The sequence below is a fragment of the Arachis hypogaea genome, chromosome 10 (genome assembly GCF_003086295.3).
Source record: "Arachis hypogaea cultivar Tifrunner chromosome 10, arahy.Tifrunner.gnm2.J5K5, whole genome shotgun sequence".
Classification (NCBI taxonomy): Eukaryota; Viridiplantae; Streptophyta; class Magnoliopsida; order Fabales; family Fabaceae; genus Arachis; species Arachis hypogaea.
The window spans coordinates 89,196,801-89,217,641 of NC_092045.1; the positions used below are offsets into that span (position 1 = coordinate 89,196,801).

At 36.5% G+C, this 20,841-nt stretch overlaps 1 protein-coding gene and 1 long non-coding RNA gene across 3 annotated transcripts; both read right to left on the minus strand.

Moving 5' to 3' along the window:
* Positions 1-7,495: 7,495 nt before the first annotated feature.
* Positions 7,496-8,289, minus strand: LOC140175940 (uncharacterized). Its single transcript, XR_011867061.1, has 2 exons — positions 8,166-8,289; positions 7,496-7,873 (listed from the first exon to the last, which is right to left on the minus strand). It is a non-coding gene; the product is annotated as an uncharacterized lncRNA (long non-coding RNA).
* Positions 8,290-8,362: 73 nt separating this feature from the next.
* On the minus strand, positions 8,363-11,097 carry LOC112715877 (actin-7). Of its 2 annotated transcripts, none has more exons than XM_025767696.3 (5): positions 10,824-11,097; positions 10,020-10,096; positions 9,534-9,927; positions 8,840-9,453; positions 8,363-8,740 (listed from the first exon to the last, which is right to left on the minus strand). In XM_025767696.3, the coding sequence occupies exons 2-5, from the start codon at positions 10,077-10,079 to the stop codon at positions 8,675-8,677; spliced, it is 1,134 nt and encodes a 377-aa protein (XP_025623481.1). In that variant the 5' UTR covers positions 10,080-10,096; positions 10,824-11,097; the 3' UTR covers positions 8,363-8,674. The 2 variants fall into 2 exon arrangements, with proteins under 2 accessions (XP_025623481.1, XP_025623482.1); XM_025767697.3 differs by having other exon boundaries at positions 10,020-10,099; positions 10,824-11,041.
* Between the last annotated feature and the right edge of the window lie 9,744 nt (positions 11,098-20,841).

Sequence of the window (20,841 nt, forward strand, 5' to 3'; positions counted from 1 at the left end):
ACCGCGTCAACTGAATTAAAGCGCAATCACGCGAACGCGTGCCCCACGCGGCCGCATCGCTTGCGCCGCCCAGTTTTCTCTCTCTCTCCCAATCCTAATTCTCCCTTATTCTTTTATCCTTTTATTTTTCTTTCTTCATAATAATTTATCTCTTTCTGTTTTCAGTTCTTCTTTGCTTGAGGACAAGCAAAACTTTAAAGTTTGGTGTTGACGCTTTGCTTAGAAATTTTCCGTTTATTCCCATGGCACCAAAAGGGAGGCAAATCATCTTCACTGAGGAGCACAACCTGAAGAATAAAGCAACCGCTAGGATAACTAAGGTGGTTGAGTTCCTTTCATTTTTATTCCTTCCTATTTTTCTATGTTGTGTTCCGGTTTTCTGCTATTTTGCTTTATTCGTTGCATGATTCTTTATTAGTGAGAATCATAGGTCTAGTTTAGTTTTTCCCTTAAATACTTTAATGCTAAAAAGATGCTCACGCATCAATTATCCAAAACAGTGCCATCCATAGGAGTAAACCGAATATTAAACTCAAGAGGGGTATACTCAGTGCGACTATCGGTAATTCCGACTCGAGAAAAAAGATCATAATCAAACTTATCTTGAGAGAGATAGATGCCATCATTTGAGAGAACCAAGATATTTCATCTCAAAAGTGTGGTAAAGGGATGCTTTAAGACCAGAGATACCATCAACATCATCTCCAATAATGATCATGTCATCAACATACAAAAGTAGAAGAACAACCCCACATTCACTTTTACGAATAAAGAGAGCATTCTCATCAAGGTTACAAGTGAAACTCATATTGCATATAATAGTGCTAAACTTTTCAAACCATTCACGAGGAGCTTGCTTAAGACCATAAAGTGCCTTACGAAGGAGACAGACTTTGCTAGAAGGACAAGAATATCCCGGGAGTAGTTTCATATAGACCTTCTTTTTCAAATTTCATTAAGAAATGCATTCTTCACATCCGTCTAACTGAGAGACCATTTTCTGACCGCACGTGAACAGATGTGAGACGAGCAACAGGAGCAAAAGTTTATTCATGATCAATACCATACTCTTGTGTACATCCTTGAGCAACTAATTGTTCTTTATAACGGTCAATAGAACCATCAGAGCGAGTCTTGATCTTGTATACTAATCTACTATCCTTAATTTCATGATCAGAAGGAGGATCAATCAAGTTCCAAGTGTGTGCTTTTTCAAGTGCTTGAATTTCTTCCTGCAAAACAATGATAATCAAGAACATGGGAAGGTGGGTTTCTTACTCTAGAAGAATGATTGGAGGGAGGAGGCATGACAGCAGAAGCATAATCATCGCCCGATCCGGAATCATCAGGAGATGGAGAAGGAGGAAGAGTAGAAGGCTCGAGAGGTTGACTGGAGATAGATCCTATAGAATCAATACTAGGAAAAAGATCAACATTGGGATTAATGAAAAACGATGACTGAGTACAAGGAATGGACTCAAATGAGGAAACTTAGAAAGCATGTGATACTCCCAAATTACAACATAACGATATATACGAATACATCTAGAAAGAGGATCCCAACAACGATAACTCTTGTGTTTAGTGCCATAACTAAGGAAACAATACATGTGAGCTCGAGGTTCAAGTTTATTATGTTCATGAGGCTGAAGAAGAACAAAACAAACAACCAAAAATTTGAAGAGAACTGTAATTTGGAGAAGTATTATAAAGACACTCAAAGGGAGTAATGTTACCAAGGACAGAAGAAGGGAGTCTATTGATAACATGGATAACAGTAAGAATAGCTTTACCCCAAGTATGCTCAGGACACAAAGAATAAATAAGTATTGCACGAATAGAGTCAAGAATGTGACGGTGTTTGCGTTCAACCCGTCCATTTTGTTGAGACATATCAAGACAAGAAAACTAAAAAAAAGTTCCCTATTGAGCAAGAAAAGTTAAAAGTTTGGAGTCACGGTATCCCATAGCATTATCGCGTCAAAAAATCTTTAATGACCTTGGAAAACTGAGTTTTAATCATAGCGGCAGAGTTATATAAATCTGAGGTTGCTCATAATGATTAGTCATCAAATAAACCCAATTAAAGTGTGAATAATCTTCAATGAAAACTACAAAGTATCGAGTCCCTCCCATAGAAGCATTGGAGGTGGGGCTCAAACATCAGAGTGGATAAAATCAAAAGGAGAGCAAGTAAGAGATGAATTATTGTGAAAAGATAAAGTAGATTGTTTGGTAGTTTGACAAGAAATGCAATCAAAAGACTTATTATTAACCTGACCCAAAATACCCTTAGACACAAGAGGACGCAATTTTCCTAAAGAGATGTGGGTAAGACGATGATGTCACAAGTGAAGGATAGATGGAGAAGAAACAACACAGAGATATAGCACAGGAATATGAAGATTCTCAAGCTCAAACAACCTTTCAACCTTACGTCCAGTCCCGATGATTTGTCCCATCCGACGATCCTGCACACGACAACCAGAAATAGAAAAATTGACATCAAAATCGAGTTCAAAAAGTTGACCAATAGATATAAGATTAAAGTTTGATTTCAGAATAAAATAAGTATCAGGCATATTAAGATTAGACTGTGAAGTGAAACTCTTATATGTCACATGAAAGAGGGAACCATCAGCAGTGTTAACAGAAGGTGTATTTGTGGTGGTAGACAAAGATGAAAAAGGATGACGCAAAGGAGATATGTGATTAAAGCAACCAGAATAAAAATATCATTTAGATTTATCTGGAGGAGTGGAAAGAGCAGCAGAGATATTACTAGAAAAGAAGAAAAGTAGCTTAAGAAGAGACCTAATGTTGGATGGAGAGACAGAAGGTGGATTGAAAGAAGTAAAGTTGGTGAATTTCAGTAGCAGCAACAGTAGTAGTAAAAGCAGGCACATTCTGATTAGTGTAGTTGGAACGAGAATGATACTTGTTCTGATCTGAACATTGTGGGTGAGTAGGACAGGTAGTAATTAAGTGTCCCAAGAGCTTGCAATAATGGCAGAATAATGTTAGACAATTAGAGCAAATGTGAGCTTTCTATTTGTATTTTCGACATTCAATAGAAGGACAATCTGAGAAGAGGTGCCCAAAATGGTTACAGTTGCGACAAAATGTATCCTTTCTGTTTGTGACAGCAAAAATATCTGACTTTTCCGTGATAGTAGATACAAAAACAAGAAAGAGAAGAAATAGCAAAATTGGGGCAGAATCGAGAAAACAGAGGGCAAAATTGAAAAGAGCTCACTAAAAAACTTTAGAAAGGGTCTCACTGTCTGCCACGTCAGATGGGAAGGATACGTGACGAGGCCTGATTGGAGGAAGAAGACACGTCAAGGATGACACGGCAGTGAGTTGGAGCGTGGAGCTGGAGTCGGATTGGGTCGGGGTGATGCGCGGGATGACTGAGGCAACGCGTCTTCGACACGTGGATGATTCTGGAACGTTGATCTTGGAAGCAAATCAACAGTTCTGGATTTGTTTGGAAGGGAGAAGAGGTCATGGCGGGCAGGGAGCTTGCGATGGTGGCGCATCAGGTCATTTTTGGCGACATGGTTGGGCTCGTTGGACTCAGGATGATGAGACAAAGAGAATGATGTGGTCATTGACAAAGAAAAACGTCAGAAAAAAGATCGAAAACGGGTAGAAAGAGGCTGTCAGTAGAAGAAAACATGAAAGGCTAAGAACGATTTTTCTTGGAAAAAAACAACCTATCCTCTGATACCATGTTAGATACAAGAGACTAAACTAGGAAAAGTACAGTGTATTATTGAGTGAGTTGAGAATGATACAATGTACAAGGGTATATATGGGTGCTAGAAGACTCAAAACAATAAAAGCGTAATATCCCATGATAAATATACAGATATGCCAAATAATGCTAATTGATTTAATTGATCCTAATTATACTCTATCAGCCTAGACGTGAGGCCCAAACTACTTTGGATGAAGGTTGTGACTCGTTCACCAGAGGGGTGAAACTGTCCATCGTCCTTGAGCATATGATGGTAGGGAGTATCTACAAGGAATTTCGATGCTTAAGCTAACAAGAGTTTTAAGCAGGCTTAAGTGAATTAGGATTGAGAAATACTTGAATTTGATGAGGTATTTTGGTACACGGAATCGTGATACACACACTTTCTTCACAACTCTGCGCAGCTGACCAGCAAGTGCACTGGGTCGTCCAAGTAATACTTTACGTGAGTAAGGGTCGATCCCACGGAGATTGTCGGCTTGAAGCAAGCTATGGTCACCTTATAAATCTCAGTCAGGCAGATTCAAATGGTTATGGGGTTTTGAGAATTAAAAGATGAATAAGACATAAAATAAGATAGAGATACTTATGTAATTCATTAGTGGGAATTTCAGATAAGCATATGAAGATGCTTTGTTCCCTCTGAACCTCTGCTTTCCTATTGTCCTAATCTAATCTTGCATACTCCCTTCCATGGCAAGCTATATGTTGGGGGATCACCGTTGTCAATGGCAACCATCCGTCCTCTCAGTGAAAATGGTCCGGCTACGGGTTACGTAGGGCTAATCATCTGTCGGTTCTCGATCGTGTCGGAATAAGATCCATTGATCCTTTTGCGCACTGTCATTGCGCCCAGCACTCGTGAGTTTGAAGCTCGTCACAGTCATCCCAACCCAGATCCTACTCGAAATACCACAGATAAGGTTTAGACTTTCCGGATCTCAAGAATGCTGCCAATTGATTCTAGCTTATACCACGAAGACTCTGATCTCATGTAATGGAAGGCTCTGTTGTCAGGAGAGGGGCAACCATGCGTTGTGGACCAGGAGGCCAAGAGATATGCATTCAAGCTTGTTTTCAGGTAGAAGGGAAGTGGTTGTCAGGCACGCATTCATAAGTGAGAATGGTGATGAGTGTCACTTGATCATCACATTCATCATGTTGAAGTGCGAATGGATATCTTAGAACAAGAATAAACTTGAATTGAATAGAAAACAGTAGTAATTGCATTAATTCATGAGAAACAGCAGAGCTCCACACCTTAATCTATGATGTGTAGAAACTCCACCATTGAAAATACATAAGAACAAGGTCTGGAATGGCCATGCCTCCCAAATAACATGAAACAATCGAAAAAGGGTTCAAAGACCTGATCCCAAGATCAAAGATGATCAAAAAGATGAAAATACAATAGTAAAAGGTCCTATTTATAGTGAACTAGTAACCTAGTGTTTACAAAAATAAGTAAATGATGCAGAAATCCACTTTCGGGACCCACTTGGTGTGTGCTTGGGCTGAGCATTGAAGCTTTCACGTGCATAGGCTTTTCTTGTAGTTAAACGCCAACTCTGGTGCCAGTTTGGGCGTTTAACTCCAGCTTTTATGCCAGGACCGGCGTTTTGACGCCAATTTGGGCCATCAAGTCGCGGGAAAAGTATGAACTATTATACATTGCTGGAAAGCCCAAAATGTCTACTTTTCAACACAATTGAGAGCACACCAATTAGGCTTCTGAAGCTCCAAAAAATCTATTTCTTGACAAGGTTTTACTTGCCATGCAAGGTGGGTCGGTGCACAGGTTGTAGAACCTGTGTCTTGAGCATATCGGGTGGACTGACCCATGTATCTAACCAACATAATCAGGATGGATCTGTTGGACTTTTGTACTCCTTATGTAATTGGGTTATTTATTTGGACCCTGACTTTTATCTTTGGGTCAGGGTATGAATAGTACCCCTACTCAAGTTCAAAGTTTCATAAGTCGATCTTTGAGCAAGCAAGTCATATTGTCGTCTTCTAATTAGTTTGTTGAGAGGTCGTACAAGTGTCTCATTTTAGTGTTTTTTATAGGTCGGTCTTCTCGATGTGATTGGAACGTAGTCGGTTGACTCGATGTGATTCAATTGAATTGTCGCTTCATCTTTTTGTAATTGTTCGTGCACTTTTTCAATTTTTTTTTTAACTATACACAGCATTTAAAACCCAATAAATTTACTTTATTGCTCTTCACTTCCATATATATTTGCTTACATTCTTCTCTTTCTTCTTTTCATTTCTTCCAAGTTTTTATATTTCCTTATTTTTCAGAAATTCTTCATTTTCTTCACATTGCTTCTATTGCGTCTTTTTGCCTTCAAGAACTTTCTTTTATCATTGTATTGGTACTTCCAAAGCTTTATCGGTGCTTCTTACTGTGTTTTCTGCTAGTTCTACTTCAAGGTTAGGATTTTTTCTTCCCTCTTCTCCTTGTCTGCGTAGCTTCTTCTTCTTTGTGATTTTCTTGCATGCTTAGTAGTTGTAGTTTTTTAGTGGCACCAATGATAATAGAAATACTCAGAATTTAAATCGTAGAAGTGGTACCAATGATAATAGAAATACTTGTGTTGATTTTCAATCTTGTGTTTCTGTTTGTGGTATTCTTGATTTAGGTTTTATGAATGGCCGTTTACTTGGAGAAGGGGGGATTTGGTGGAATGCTTGGATCATGGTCTTGGTCATTTGGCGTGACTGACCTGTTTCTCTGATTCTAAGATTATTCACTTGCCAAAATTCAAGTGTGATCACTAAGTTATGTGTCTCCAATTTAAGTCTAATGTTCACAATAATTTAGGGAGGCCTCCTTTTAGATTTTAAGCAGCATGGCTAATGCATTTAGATTTTTTTAATATGGTTAGTTCTTATTGGAGGTTTCTAAATTCTTGGTCTAATTGTATCGAAACTTTTCAAGTTCTCTGAGGAATTGAAATTCTAATACTTTTAGTAACGTTCACATAAGAAAGAGTAAAATTATTATTAGGATGCTACATGGGACTACAACTAGTATGAATCTCAGTAACAACTTTTTCTTTTAGAATCTTTAATCCGATCTTTGGCAAAAGTATGAAGAAACTCTTCTCTACGAAGAGATCCTCTAGTTCTAGATGTCTAGATGCAAGTAGATAGAGTTTGGAGATCGAAATACCAAATATTTCTATGGTACTACTATTGGCAGACGAAAAAGAAATAGGATTGAGTCTTTCCAAGATATTGATAGTAACTAGCTGTTTGATAAAAATGCCTTAGAAAATATGGCCACTGTCTTCTACTCTAATCTTTATTCAAATGATTTTCTAGATGCCACCTTTATTCTCAAAGACTCTTTTCTTTCTCTTTCTTAGAAAGAGTTACAACTTATTGGTAGACCTATCTCTCGTATAGAAATTAAAGAGTTTATTTTTAAAATTGAAAGTCTGAATGCTCTAGATATTGATGGTATTCAAGCTGTGTTTTATCAGAATCAATGAAATAATGTGGGACCTGATCTTTGCAAGCTGATTAATGACACTTTTCTCACTTTCATTCCAAAGGTTGAACCTATATTAAATTTGAAGTAGATGAGGCCAATCAACCTGTGCAATGTCTCTTATACGGTACTCACTAAAACTCTTGAAAACAAATTAAGGAAGGTTATGGATAAGTTGGTGAACCCTACTTAATGTAGTTTTGTATCTGAACGACAGAGTTCTAATAACATTATTATAATCTAAAAAATCATTTATTCTGTCAAAGATCAGGCAAGGTCCTAAAAATTGGATGACCATCAAAATCAACTTTAAAAAGGTGTATGATAGATTAAAATTGAGTTTCATAAAATTTTCTGTGATATTGGGCTCCCTTCTCACATCACTGAATTAATTCGTGCTTGCATCCCTGTGGCCAAGATGAGGATTCTTTTTGGAGAAACTTCGAAAGAATTCATTCCCATGAGAAATATTCGCCAAAGTAATCCTATTTCTCCTTATATTTTTGTACTTTGCATGAAATGACTCTCATCTCATTGAGACCGCGGTTAACTTGGAATTTGAAAACCGATCCATTTGAATAGGGATGGGTCAGCTCTTTCTCTACAGTCTAGAACAAAAAAATCAGCAATAAAACTGTTCAAACATAAATTAATTATCATAATAAACTATTTAAAAAAAGTAAATACTTAAAAATGAAGAATATTAGCGTACTAATAAAATTTATTATTTTTAACCAATAATTATCTAATCATATTTAAAAATATTGACTAAAAATATATTATTAAATTACCAAACTAAAAAAATTAGACTAATGACAAAATATTAATAAAATATAATAAATTCTACTAGTCCTTAAATTTTTTTCATTAAAAATACTTGAAAGAAATTTAATTCTTTACCGTTCTCAAACACCCTAAATCCTTTTTAATACTAGTAGTAGTGTTATTTTCGTCTCCATCAATCTATTTTCTTCCAATTTCTCTCACCTTCAGACAAATAGTAAAATTCCAGCAATTAATTCAGGCATAAATCCAGCGGAAATTTACGAGCGTGAACTACTGGTGTGATAATGTTACAAGAATTCGCAAGAGAAATATAGTAAATGTTTCGAGGACCAAAAATCCTTCAAACGTAAACTTTTTAAATAAGGGGGAAAAGGCAAAAATAAAAAAATAAAATAAAATAAAATAAAATAAGCATCACAAAGACTCCCCTGCTAAAAAGACAACCTACTTAAACACATCCACAAACCGCCATATCTGGCAGATGGCCGCAAATAAAAATATGATACATCTGGCTTACAACGTAGCCCTCCAACAATCCTAACCACGCAACATGGTTCACATAACCTGACAGACACGAAAAAAAGCAACCAAAAAAACCTCACCATTAAAACTACAGTTTTAACTTAGAAGCACTTCCTGTGGACGATGGATGGGCCAGACTCATCATATTCACCCTTGGATATCCACATCTGCAAAACGAAAGCCCATTTTAGGGATCAATCTACAAGGTAATAGGAATACAACACAAACAAAGTGCTGACATTGAGTATAAAACGAGAGGGAATTACCTGTTGGAAGGTGCTGAGAGATGCAAGGATTGATCCTCCTATCCAGACACTGTACTTCCTCTCTGGTGGAGCCACAACCTTGATCTTCATGCTGCTAGGTGCTAGCGCAGTAATCTCCTTGCTCATACGATCGGCGATACCAGGGAACATGGTAGACCCACCACTAAGAACAATGTTGCCATACAGATCCTTCCTGATATCAACATCACACTTCATGATAGAGTTGTAGGTGGTTTCATGGATTCCAGCAGCTTCCATTCCAATCATAGATGGCTGGAAAAGAACTTCTGGACAACGGAATCTCTCAGCTCCAATTGTGATGACTTGTCCATCAGGAAGCTCATAGTTCTTCTCAACTGCAGAACTGCTCTTTGCCGTCTCAAGTTCTTGCTCATAATCTAAGGCAACATATGCAAGCTTCTCCTTTATGTCACGGACAATTTCCCGCTCAGCTGAGGTGGTGAACATGTACCCTCTCTCGGTGAGGATCTTCATCAGAGAGTCAGTTAAATCACGCCCTGCAAGATCCAATCGAAGGATGGCATGTGGAAGTGCATACCCCTCATAGATTGGTACAGTGTGACTTACACCATCACCAGAGTCCAGAACAATACCTGTTTGGAGGATTTGATTGAGGCACATAATCATGTGATGAAAAACAAATTAACCAAGACAGATTTCTAGAAATACAAACCAGTTGTGCGACCACTTGCATAGAGGGAGAGAACAGCCTGGATGGCTACATACATGGCGGGAACATTGAAGGTCTCAAACATGATTTGGGTCATCTTTTCTCTGTTGGCCTTTGGGTTGAGAGGAGCCTCCGTTAGAAGCACAGGGTGCTCCTCAGGAGCAACACGCAATTCATTGTAGAATGTATGATGCCAGATCTTTTCCATGTCATCCCAGTTGCTGACTATACCATGCTCAATAGGGTACTTTAGAGTAAGAATACCTCTTTTGGATTGGGCTTCATCACCTACATAGGCATCCTTTTGACCCATCCCAACCATAACACCAGTATGGCGAGGTCGGCCAACAATACTAGGAAACACAGCCCTGGGCGCATCATCGCCAGCAAATCCTGCCTGCACAGATGAGATTAAAATAGCTGAATCATTAAAGAAACCAAGACTAATATATACAGATGCAAACATAAAAAAACCTACTCAGTACTAACCTTCACCATTCCAGTTCCATTGTCGCAGACAAGGGGCTGAATATCCTCACCATCTGCCATCTTTTATGAATATGAACCTGCTAGATAACCATTAAAGAATACGTTTACTTCAAACACTTATCAGCTTAGTATAAATTAATCATCCTATAGAAAATAAGGGGAAAGTCAGGGAAATGGAAAATTTTACTACCATAAGATTAAGACCTACACAATAATAGAAAGATAACTGAAAAATTTGGAGGTTATAATGCTAAGCATCTCCATTAGGACATAGAAAACCTTAAATTTACTTCAATTACCAAATGATGTTCTACCTAACGAAAGATCTATAATAAAAAATTAAATTAAATTAAATTAAATTAAAATATGGAGCTGGCGAACAAATAAAAACAACCAGAATCGCTTTGAATATAACACCAGACCAGAAAATCGAGGTCAAGGTCAAACACTGAAACAAGCACATCAGTTATCCAAATAAGTCAAGTTTAAGCAGATCCTAGATCTCTAAAGTATAAGATCGGTATCAAAAGCAGTGGAACACTATATGCATCACACAATTTATAGATCAACAACGTCTCTTCCAGAATCCTGTTTGACCTTCATTTATGAAGGATTTCAGATCAAGTCAAACGAATCGCCGTTATCAAATCCAACGATGAGTGGACGGAGATCGAAAGTAAAGCAGCGAGGGAAAGCTTACTATGCAGAGAAGCTACGATATACAACTAAAATTTAAAGTGAAGTAAGCACAATTAAGCAGAGTTGGAACAGAAGCCATAGAAAAAGGTGAAATGAAATGAATACCTTGAGAGAGAGAATAGAGGAGATGAACTGTAAGGATGATAACCAAAGCCAAGCACCGAGACGACGGCTATGACTATGCACTCTGTCGCTCTCTTCTCTCCACGGGAAAACGGAGTATCAAAATGACGAGAGATGACGGGTGAAAGAGATAAGTATATATACTAGGGTGGGGTTGGTATGTGCGAGTGTACTCTAGTGTAATGCACTTGGAACTTGCCGTGCAATTATCAAATGGGAAATGCTATTTCAATTTTCAATCCTGAATAGTCAGCAAAGTTGGGATTTTTTATTTAAATAAATAAAATAAAAGCATTAATTACTGAAATAAATAAATTTAAAAATATTTATTGATTTGAGTTTCAGTCATATTTCGTTTACACTGTAAACGAGATAAGAACGAATGACGATTGACGTCTATAAGTATTACTCATTTACAACCTCTTTTTGGACCCTACTTTGACCTAGTCAAACTCTTTCTCCTTTCTTTTAACCGTTTCCTACCATATTTGAGTCCGATACGGTGATGGTACGCCAAGCGGGCAATGATGGAGATATCAACAGATTAAAGAAGACGTCACATTATGTTGGGGCGGCCGACTTTGAGGTTAGTTGCGTTATGTTCGGTTAATCTAAGTATGTGGACATTGTTAGGGTATTCTCGTAGTGACAAACACTAAGATGCTTTAAGGGTTGGATTGTACGATGAATGTAGAACAATATTTGATTGTATAGGATTTGTATGACTTAATTACGATTTGCTTACCGATATAAGTAATTTAGAGACAACTGTAGAATAGACACATGGTAGTATGTTCCTAAGTAGTAGTAGTACTTTGTTCTTAAGTAAAGTAGAAAAATATATTATTATCTATTTATAAGTTAAATTTATTTTTCATGCCACAGAGGCCTCACCTTCTACTGCCTCGGTGAGTCAGCCATACTCTTTCTCCACCGGACGCCATCGTCCCGTATTTGGTTGAGGTCGGATTCAGCGACACGGTGCCGCTCAGGGACTTCACATTGGACAATTCCCTGATTTCGGCTATCGTGGAGCGATAGTGTCCGGAGACGCACACGTTTCATCTCCTGTGGGGTGAGGTCACTATCACCCTGCAAGACGTGGTGTACCACATGGGCCTACGTGCACATGGGAACCCCCGTTGGGAGTGCCTTCGTAACTTTGGTCGGTGGTACAACACAGAGACGTGGGTGATGGTGGAGCAGCTACTTGGTGCCAGGCTTCCGGTGGCGGCACAGTACGCTGCGTAGAGGAAGGAGTCGTTCACGCTGAAGCTGGTTTGGTTGCGTGATCGTGTCTGCCAGATGCCCCCGACCGACGATCCTGAGACCCTCCGACAGTATGCCCGATGCTACATTATGTTACTGATCGGAAGGTATCTGCTGACAGACAAGTCCAACAACCTGGTGCACGTACGGTGGCTACCGCTTCCCAATTCCCATAGATTTGTGCAATTGCCTTCTACTTGGCTATCCACATCTTTCTGTAGGACGGTTTGAAGTGATAGCTTGCTTGGACCGTACCTTGCAAAACCAGAATGCTTACAGAGGGGTTCGACTGAATCAACGGCAAGAACAACCGGCATATCAGACTGTCGTCTAGCTGACGATGGTCTTGAGACATGGTGGGTGCTAGACAACTATGCACTCCACCCACCCTCTGAACCTCCCTGAACATAACAACACAGGGTTGCTTTGGTAATGTCGCACACCTACTTAGTATATCGTATAGAAGTAATGAAAGGCACAAATAAACTTAAGGTTACCAGTATTCGAGGATTACATGGCGGGCCGCAGCCAGAACAGGTGTCTCTAGAACACACTCATTCTCATCCCCACTATCGGATAAGTCGCTATCACCACTGTCCTCCACGTGATCCTCGTCTGACTCCTCCTCGCCCTCCTCTGCCTCATCCACTGGAACGGCGACATGAATGGGCGATGGTGCAAGCGGTCGGTCGTCCTGCACATAGGTCGAGTGTACGGAAGGACCACTGCCACTGTGTCCCACCTCCCGGAAGACTCTCTTACCCATGGGGGCCAGCAATCTATACGCCACCCTTTCAATTTCCCTCGCTTCTGTACCACCGATCTTGCTCAGTATCAAACTCTTCAAATCCGACAACGTATTCAGACGCTGAGTTATCGGATCCTCGCACTCAAATGTCACCCCGTTGTTGCTATTTCTCATACGGCAATTGGGATACACAAGCACAACTATGTACGGACTATTACTAGCCATTAATGCCTTGTATTTGTGAGAAATATGATACGAAAAGTTTGTGAAGAATACCAAGGATTACACATCCTTTTATAGCCGGTAGAACACAACTCCATGTATCTCGTTTACGGTGTAAACGAGATAAACATTGCATGTATCTCATTTACAGTGTAAATGATACTGTAAACGAAATACACGCATACCATCTCATTTACAGTGTAAACGAGATATGACTGAAGAATATAAATCGATAAATATTTTTAAAATTATTATTTCGATAATTAATGCTTTTATTTTATTTATTTAAGTAAAAAATCGAGCAAAGTTGGGTGCAAAATGCAAAGCAAACACTGTTTTTATAATAGAAAAAAATTAAAAAAGCTAAAACAAAAACATGATACACGCAATACCATCTCATTTACAGTATAAATAAGATATAACTGGAGAACGCAAATCGATAAATATTTTTAAAATTATTATTTCGGTAATTAATACTTTAATTTTATTTATTTAAATAAAAAATCCAACAAAGTTGGGTGCAAAATGCAAAGCAAACACTGTTTTTATAATAAAAAAAATTAAAAAAGCTAAAACAAAAACATCATTTGTAATGCATATTTTTTTTTAAAAAAATCTAGTTATAATTTCTATTTTTTATTTAACTTTATTCTTCGATATTTGTTAAAGAAATTCCCTTATTAAATTCGTTATATATGTGCTCTTCAAAATTTTTAAACATAAAAATAGTTTTAAAATAATGAAAAATATAACAAAAATATTCAAAAATTATTTTTTATAAATAATAAATAATTTTTGTATTTAAAAAATGTCTTGTGTATTTGATATGAAATGTTTTAAGAATATTTAGATAATTATTTAAAAAGTACATAAAAAATAGATTAATATAAGATCTTTAAATTTTTTAATTTTAAAAATATTTTTGATCATTTGAGCAATTGTAAAAATATTCAGTTAACATAAAATAATCAAAATTAAAAGATGAAGTATTCCATTTTTTTAACTATACTTATAAAAATTGTATCAAAATGTTTTTCTAAAACTCTTTATATATATATATATATATATATATATATATATATATATATATATATATATATATATATATATATATATATATATATATATATATATATATAGAGGAAGAATTGCAAGTATATTAAAAATATCGGTGTTCTAATTGTTTTAACCATTAATCTAAATTATAAAAAATATATATAATATATATTAATTAAAATTAACAATTAAAATAACAGAAATATTGGTATCTACACTTAAAATTGTTCCATATATAGTTGTGAACTTTTGTGTCGTTTTAAAATATTGAGGTTATTTTGTGATTAACAAATTTGGAAAGTATTTTCTCAACAAATTAATTATTCCACGATAATTTTGATAGTTTATTCAATATAAAATTGAAAACCCACATTGTTAAACCCCTTTAGTTAGATAATTAACAAATTTAATAACTAGCGTCATGCACGGAGTTGTTTCTATTGAATATTATTATAATTTAGAATGAACGAATAACAAGATGAATTAATTTATTAAAAAATAGAAATATAATTATAAAATAAATCTTAACATTTAACAATTCAAGATATGATCACTTGAACAACTCTCTTATTTATCATATTACCTTAACTTAGTGAAAATAATAAGAAACTTTGAAAATCAACCTTAGCCAAAGTCCTTCTATTAATTGAATTTGATCATCTATTGCTAAATATTGAATTTGATCGTCTAATATTTAATTTCTCTTATTGCCCATTTATTATGACATTACAGGAAATACAGAAGATAGTGGCGGCAAATTGTCTGCCGTTTCTCCAACTGCAGCAATTTGAGAGGATAGCTGCGATTCCATCCCAGACCTTCAATCCAACGTCGAATTAACTTGAATTAGTGTCGAATTCATGTAGCCCCACCGCTAACCCCAATCCTTATAGTACTGAAGTTATCTAAATTCAATTCAGATTTTCTCAAATCAAGAAACCAAGGAACCTGCCAAAAGAGAGTACAAAGGGCACGAACCTCCTCCCTACTCCACCGTACCTCGTTATATCATCGTCGAGTTGCGTGGCTGCCGACCCATCCTCCTCTCACCGCCGTCAACCGTTTCCCTCTATTCTGACAACTCGTGAAACTGCTAATCCCTCCTCCACGGTGTGCGAAACCCTCCCCTGTTCTCTGCTTCACCCGTGTGTGTCTGTGTCGTCTTTGAGTCGCGTGGCTGTTAACCCATCCTCCTGTCCCTGCCGTCAAAGTTTCCCCTCTCCTCCACCATGTGTAAAACTCAAATTCTAAGTCTGATTGTGCATCATCATCTTCTTGTTCGAATGTTAGCATTTCTACATAGTTAATGATAATTGATAAGTATGTCGAATTAGGGTTCATTGGTTAATTTTGTTAGACTTTTATCAATTTTTTGTTCGAATGTTAGCATTTCTATATAATGTTAGCATATTGTATTTGAAAATTTGGTGAAATTTGGTATGTTGTATATACCGAAGTGTGACTCTTCTCACTATGTGATGAGCCCCATCAATTGGACATTACAAATTCATTTGCTGCAGTGGTTCAGGCTTGCCATGACAAGGTACAATATGCTTGTGATTTTTTTTTAATCAAACTGTTTTGATTCGTCTCTTCTTATTCTTTCTTCTCTTTTCTAAATTAGAATTTAATTATTCTGTAGGTTTATCATTTATTCTAGGTTGTTCCCTTATGTTCTTTTTTATCCTATCTATCTCACATGAGCTGTATCTGAATCTAGGTTCCTCCTAATGCTGTTGAGCCCTTGTTCAAGCAAATAGTAACTGAGTTTATACATGGTGGCTTTCATCCTGAGTTGATTCTTTAATAGTTTGCTTAATGTTTAATATTAGTAAATCTTTTTATTTCCATGGTCCGAGCACTGAACTTTGATAATTTTATGAGCATTGGCTTAACTAGTGAGAATCATACAGTATTGGCTAATTGGCCTTGGGTTCAATTCCTACATGTGCTCCTTCATTTTTAGTTTCACAGTAATAACTCCTTTAGCTGGATTATTTTATACTTTGACCTTGGAATTGGAGAATTTCCTCTTTACTCTTGAACTTCTACTCACTGTTGGTTTCTCCTTAATTCCTTTTTCTTTGTTAATTACTTCTAGTTTGTTCTTTTTAGTTTGATTTGTTTTGAACTTTATTTCTATGCACTTTGAAATTGGTTTTGCTCGGTTTTTGCACTCTCAATGCACACAAATATTACATTTACAGTTTCTTTGAAGCTTATATTTAAATTTGTTTTCTATTTGATATGCAGGTTCCTACAAAGTAATCCACGAGCCACTAGTTGATGAGATTCATTAAGAGTTTAGCTCTTGGATTTACCAAGTCTGTCCTTTAAAATAAGTTTGTGTATATTATCTTTTTTTTTTCAACATTCAATGGTATGTCCTATTATTTTCAAAATACTTAAATGGGTTTGCTTCATCCATAAGCATGTCATTTGCTTCCTATTTATTTGTTTCATTTATTTTTTGAAGGTTATTAGGCTTTACAAAGATAAAGACCATGCTTACGTTGAATACACTGTGAGTTGCATTCTTTGGAGTAGTGAGAAGCTACTTTTTTCATCATCCAAAATAGAATATTATGCTGTTAATTGTCTAAGGTTATGAAACAAAATATTTTATGAAGGTTGGTTCAATTCCATTCTTTTGCTATGCTCCTTAACTTCTGGTTTTCTCATGCCACTTGGTTGGGAACTTGAGATTATGCCTTCTTTTAATGTGGTTCAGATTTCTTTCTCTATTATTTGGTTCCAATTCTATCCTTTTTTTTAATTGGTATCAATTTACTCTATTGTTTTTTATTTGTTCTTGCCAAGAACCAAAGACGGTGAAGTAAAATCTAATCTGCCAACAAAGCCGCCACGTCGCTCTGCACTTTCAGTTTGTGGGTCTTTGTTGTTCACCATCACTGCTCTGCTCCATCCTCTATTTTTATCTGGTTTGTTCTTGGCTCCTTGTGACTCTATTTTTTCCTTTTGATTTGGATGCCAATTTCAGTATTTTGATAAATTGTGATGATTATCACTTAAACAGTTTTAATATTGATTTTTACCTAATAATGCATTTAATTTGTGATAATTAATGACTTTTGATTTTTCTTTTTTATCGTTGTTTCATCCAAAAGTGCAAGCAAATTTGACATGGATAGAATTGGATCTCAGGATCAAGTTACATGGGTGCTACTTTTCAAATAAATTGACTCAGCTGTTTGGGGAGGTACCAAGTTGTCTAATGTTCTTGAACTAGATGGAATACTCAAAGTTGAAAAGTTGATTGATATTTTCAAATCTAGGCCCTAATCTACCAGACAGAATAAATTTATGACATTTTCTAAGGAATACTTTGGTATTAATAAGTAATGATTTCATTTTGGCAGTGTGCTATATGTTCTCTAGAAGATGTGAGCACACTAAAGCCTGGAAAGGTTAGTTTATATGATTGTGTACATGGGCTACTCATGCATGATCATGAATGTGTTTTTGTTGGTTCGATATGAAATGCACAAACATGATTCTTTTCTTGATTCTCTTTTACATTGCCTGAATGTTTGAGTTTAATACTTGAATATTACATTTAGATAAAAAATACTGGATATGCAGCATCAAGTGGTGGCAGAGACATTAAGAGAGTCGATGCTTCTGTTGATAGAGGCGAAAGCCGGATTGAAGCCTCAAGATATCAGAAAAGCAGTGTCCAATACATAGCCTGATGTTTCTTTGGATGGACTTAGAGAAAAATAGAAATTAGGATATATGTGATATTTTATTTTTTAGAGTATATTTTGTTTAAGTTGACTATGTAGTATCTTTTATTAGCCAATTACTTTATTTTTTTGTTGACTATTAAAATACTTTCTTTTATATTAAAATAAATGTTAGTTTCTTACGCAGTTAAATATTTATGAGTTCTTGACATCCATTTAGACTTTTGGAGAAGATCGATAAGATTTTTAAAATAAAAACAATATTCCTAAAAAGAATATCCCAGGTTAATAAAAGAAAACAAACTAAAATAATATATTTAAAAAAAACTAGGAATATCGGCGATTTGAAACCGCTGCAATTAAATTTCATTAAGAAGGCTATAGCAAATTGCAGCGGTTAAGGAGCATCGCAAATATGTGGGAGAAATTTTTTGGTAATATAGCGGCAGTTACTGATCGACGCAAAATACTTGATCTGCGGCGGTTATGCGCTGCGGTTGCTGAAAACCGCCGCAGAATCTCATTCCCGCGCTCTTATGCGCTGTGGATGCTGTTTCGCTGGCATCATGTTTAGCAGCGGTTTAAAACCGCCGCAAATCGGCAATTAAACTGCCGCTAACCTCCGGTTGTCCTGTAGTGTGAAAAATTTTTAATCTCGTAATCAATTATGATGTGTTTTTTTGCAAGACAATCCGAAATTAAAATTTTCGAATTTGTGAATCTTTCCTAATTTCAAATTTAATCGGAACTTCGGTTTAGAAATCTTACTACAACATAAGGAGCTTTTCAATTTATTTCTCAAAATAATTTTCTAGAATTTTTTTATTTAAATTATTTAAATATAATATTTATAAAAATATGTAATCTATAGCATATTTATAGATTTACGTGTATTTTACATATTTGAGATACAAAACAATTAAAATTAACAAATGCATAACTCAAGTACTCTATATCCAGAATACAAGCAATTTAAAAATTTGTGCATAAAGGATACACCGTATTCGGAATACAGCCGTAAGCAATTTTCTGGTACTATACTCGAAATACAGTCATAATCAGTGTGGAGGTACTGTATCTAAGATACATATTTAAATAAATAGGAGTCTCTGCATCGTAGTTAAATAATAGAAAAATACCTATATAAGTAACTTTGTAGCTCAATCATTCATCACACTACATCCATCTTAATTCTACCTATATTTTCTCTCTCTTTTTTTTTTCCAAAAAAAATGGCTAATAATAATTTTTTGGTAGTAGTTTATCCTAATGGGATCATTAGAAATAGTAATAAGGGAGTAATATTTGAGTGTAATTTACCTGTGATGCTATGCACTTTTCATTATGATTCTCTAGATGCGCTTAAAAATATCATCTTGAGCAATATATGGACAATCGGTTCGAAGGGGGTTGGCCGAGTATAATATATTTTTCTATCAGCGCTTCCTAGTGGAGGTTTTACTAATAGGACGTTTTGGATTGAAGCTGATAAGCACATTAGTATAATGTTTGATGTGCATGATTGGTGCACGAAATTGCAATCACACTTTTGCAACTCCGCACAACTAACCAGCAAGTGTACTGGGTCGTCCAAGTAATACCTTGCGTGAGCAAGGGTCGATCCCACAGAGATTGTCGGCTTGAAGCAAGCTATGGTTGTCTTGTAAATCTTAGTCAGGATATCAGAAATTATCAGGATTGATGATGAAAAGCAAAAGAACATGAAATGATTACTTGTTTTGCAGTAATGGAGAATAGGTTGAGGTTTGGAGATGCTCCATCTTCTGAATCTCTGCTTTCCTACTGTCTTCTTCTTCAAACACGCAAGTCTCCTTCCATGGCAAGCTGTATGTAGGGTTTCACCGTTGTCAATGGCTACCTCCCATCCTCTCAGTGAAAAGACGTCCCTGATGCTCTGTCACAGCATAGGCTAATCATCTGTCGGTTCTCAATCAGGCCGGAATAGAATCCAGTGATTCTTTTGCGTCTATCACTAACGCCCCGCCTTCAGGAGTTTGAAGCACGTCACAGTCATTCAATCATTGAATCCTACTCAGAATACCACAGACAAGGTTTAGACCTTCCGGATTCTCTTGAATGCCGCCATCAGTCTAGCTTATACCACGAAGATTCCGGTTAAAGAACCCAAGAGATAACTACTTAATCTAAGGTAGAACGGAGGTGGTTGTCAAGCACGCGTTCATGGTTGAGAATGATGATGATTGTCACGGATCATCACATTCATCCGGATTAAGAACAAGTATTATCTTAGAAATGAAGCAAGCATGATTGAATGAAAAACAGTAGTAATTGCATTAATCCATCAAGACACAGCAGAGCTCCTCACCCCCAACCATGGGGTTTAGAGACTCATACTGTGGAAGGTACACAAAGAAAGGTGTAAAGTGTCATGAGGTCATTCGGTTCTGATACAATGTCAAAAGATCCTATTAATAGTAAACTAGTAACCTAGGGTGTACAGAAATGAGTAAATGACGTAAAAATCCACTTCTGGGTCCACTTGGTGTGTGCTTGGGCTGAGCAATGAAGCAATTTCGTGTAGAGACCTTTTCTGGAGTTAAACGCCAGTTCTCATGCCAGTTTGGGCGTTTAACTCCAAATTTTATGCCAGTTCCGGCGTTTAACGCTGGAATTTCTGAGGGAGACTTTGAGCGCCGGTTTGGGCCATCAAATCTTGAGCAAAGTATGGACTATCATATATTGCTGGAAAGCCTAGGATGTCTACTTTCCAATGCCGTTGAGAGCGCGCCAATTGGGCTTCTGTAGCTCCAGAAAATCCGCTTCGAGTGCAGGGAGGTCAGAATCCAACAGCATCTGCAGTCCTTTTTGGTCTCGGAATCAGATTTTTGCTCAGGACCCTCAATTTCAGCCAGAAAATACCTGAAATCACAGAAAAACACACAAACTCATAGTAAAGTCCAGAAAAGTGAATGTTAGCTAAAAACGAATAAAAATATACTAAAAACTAACTAAATCA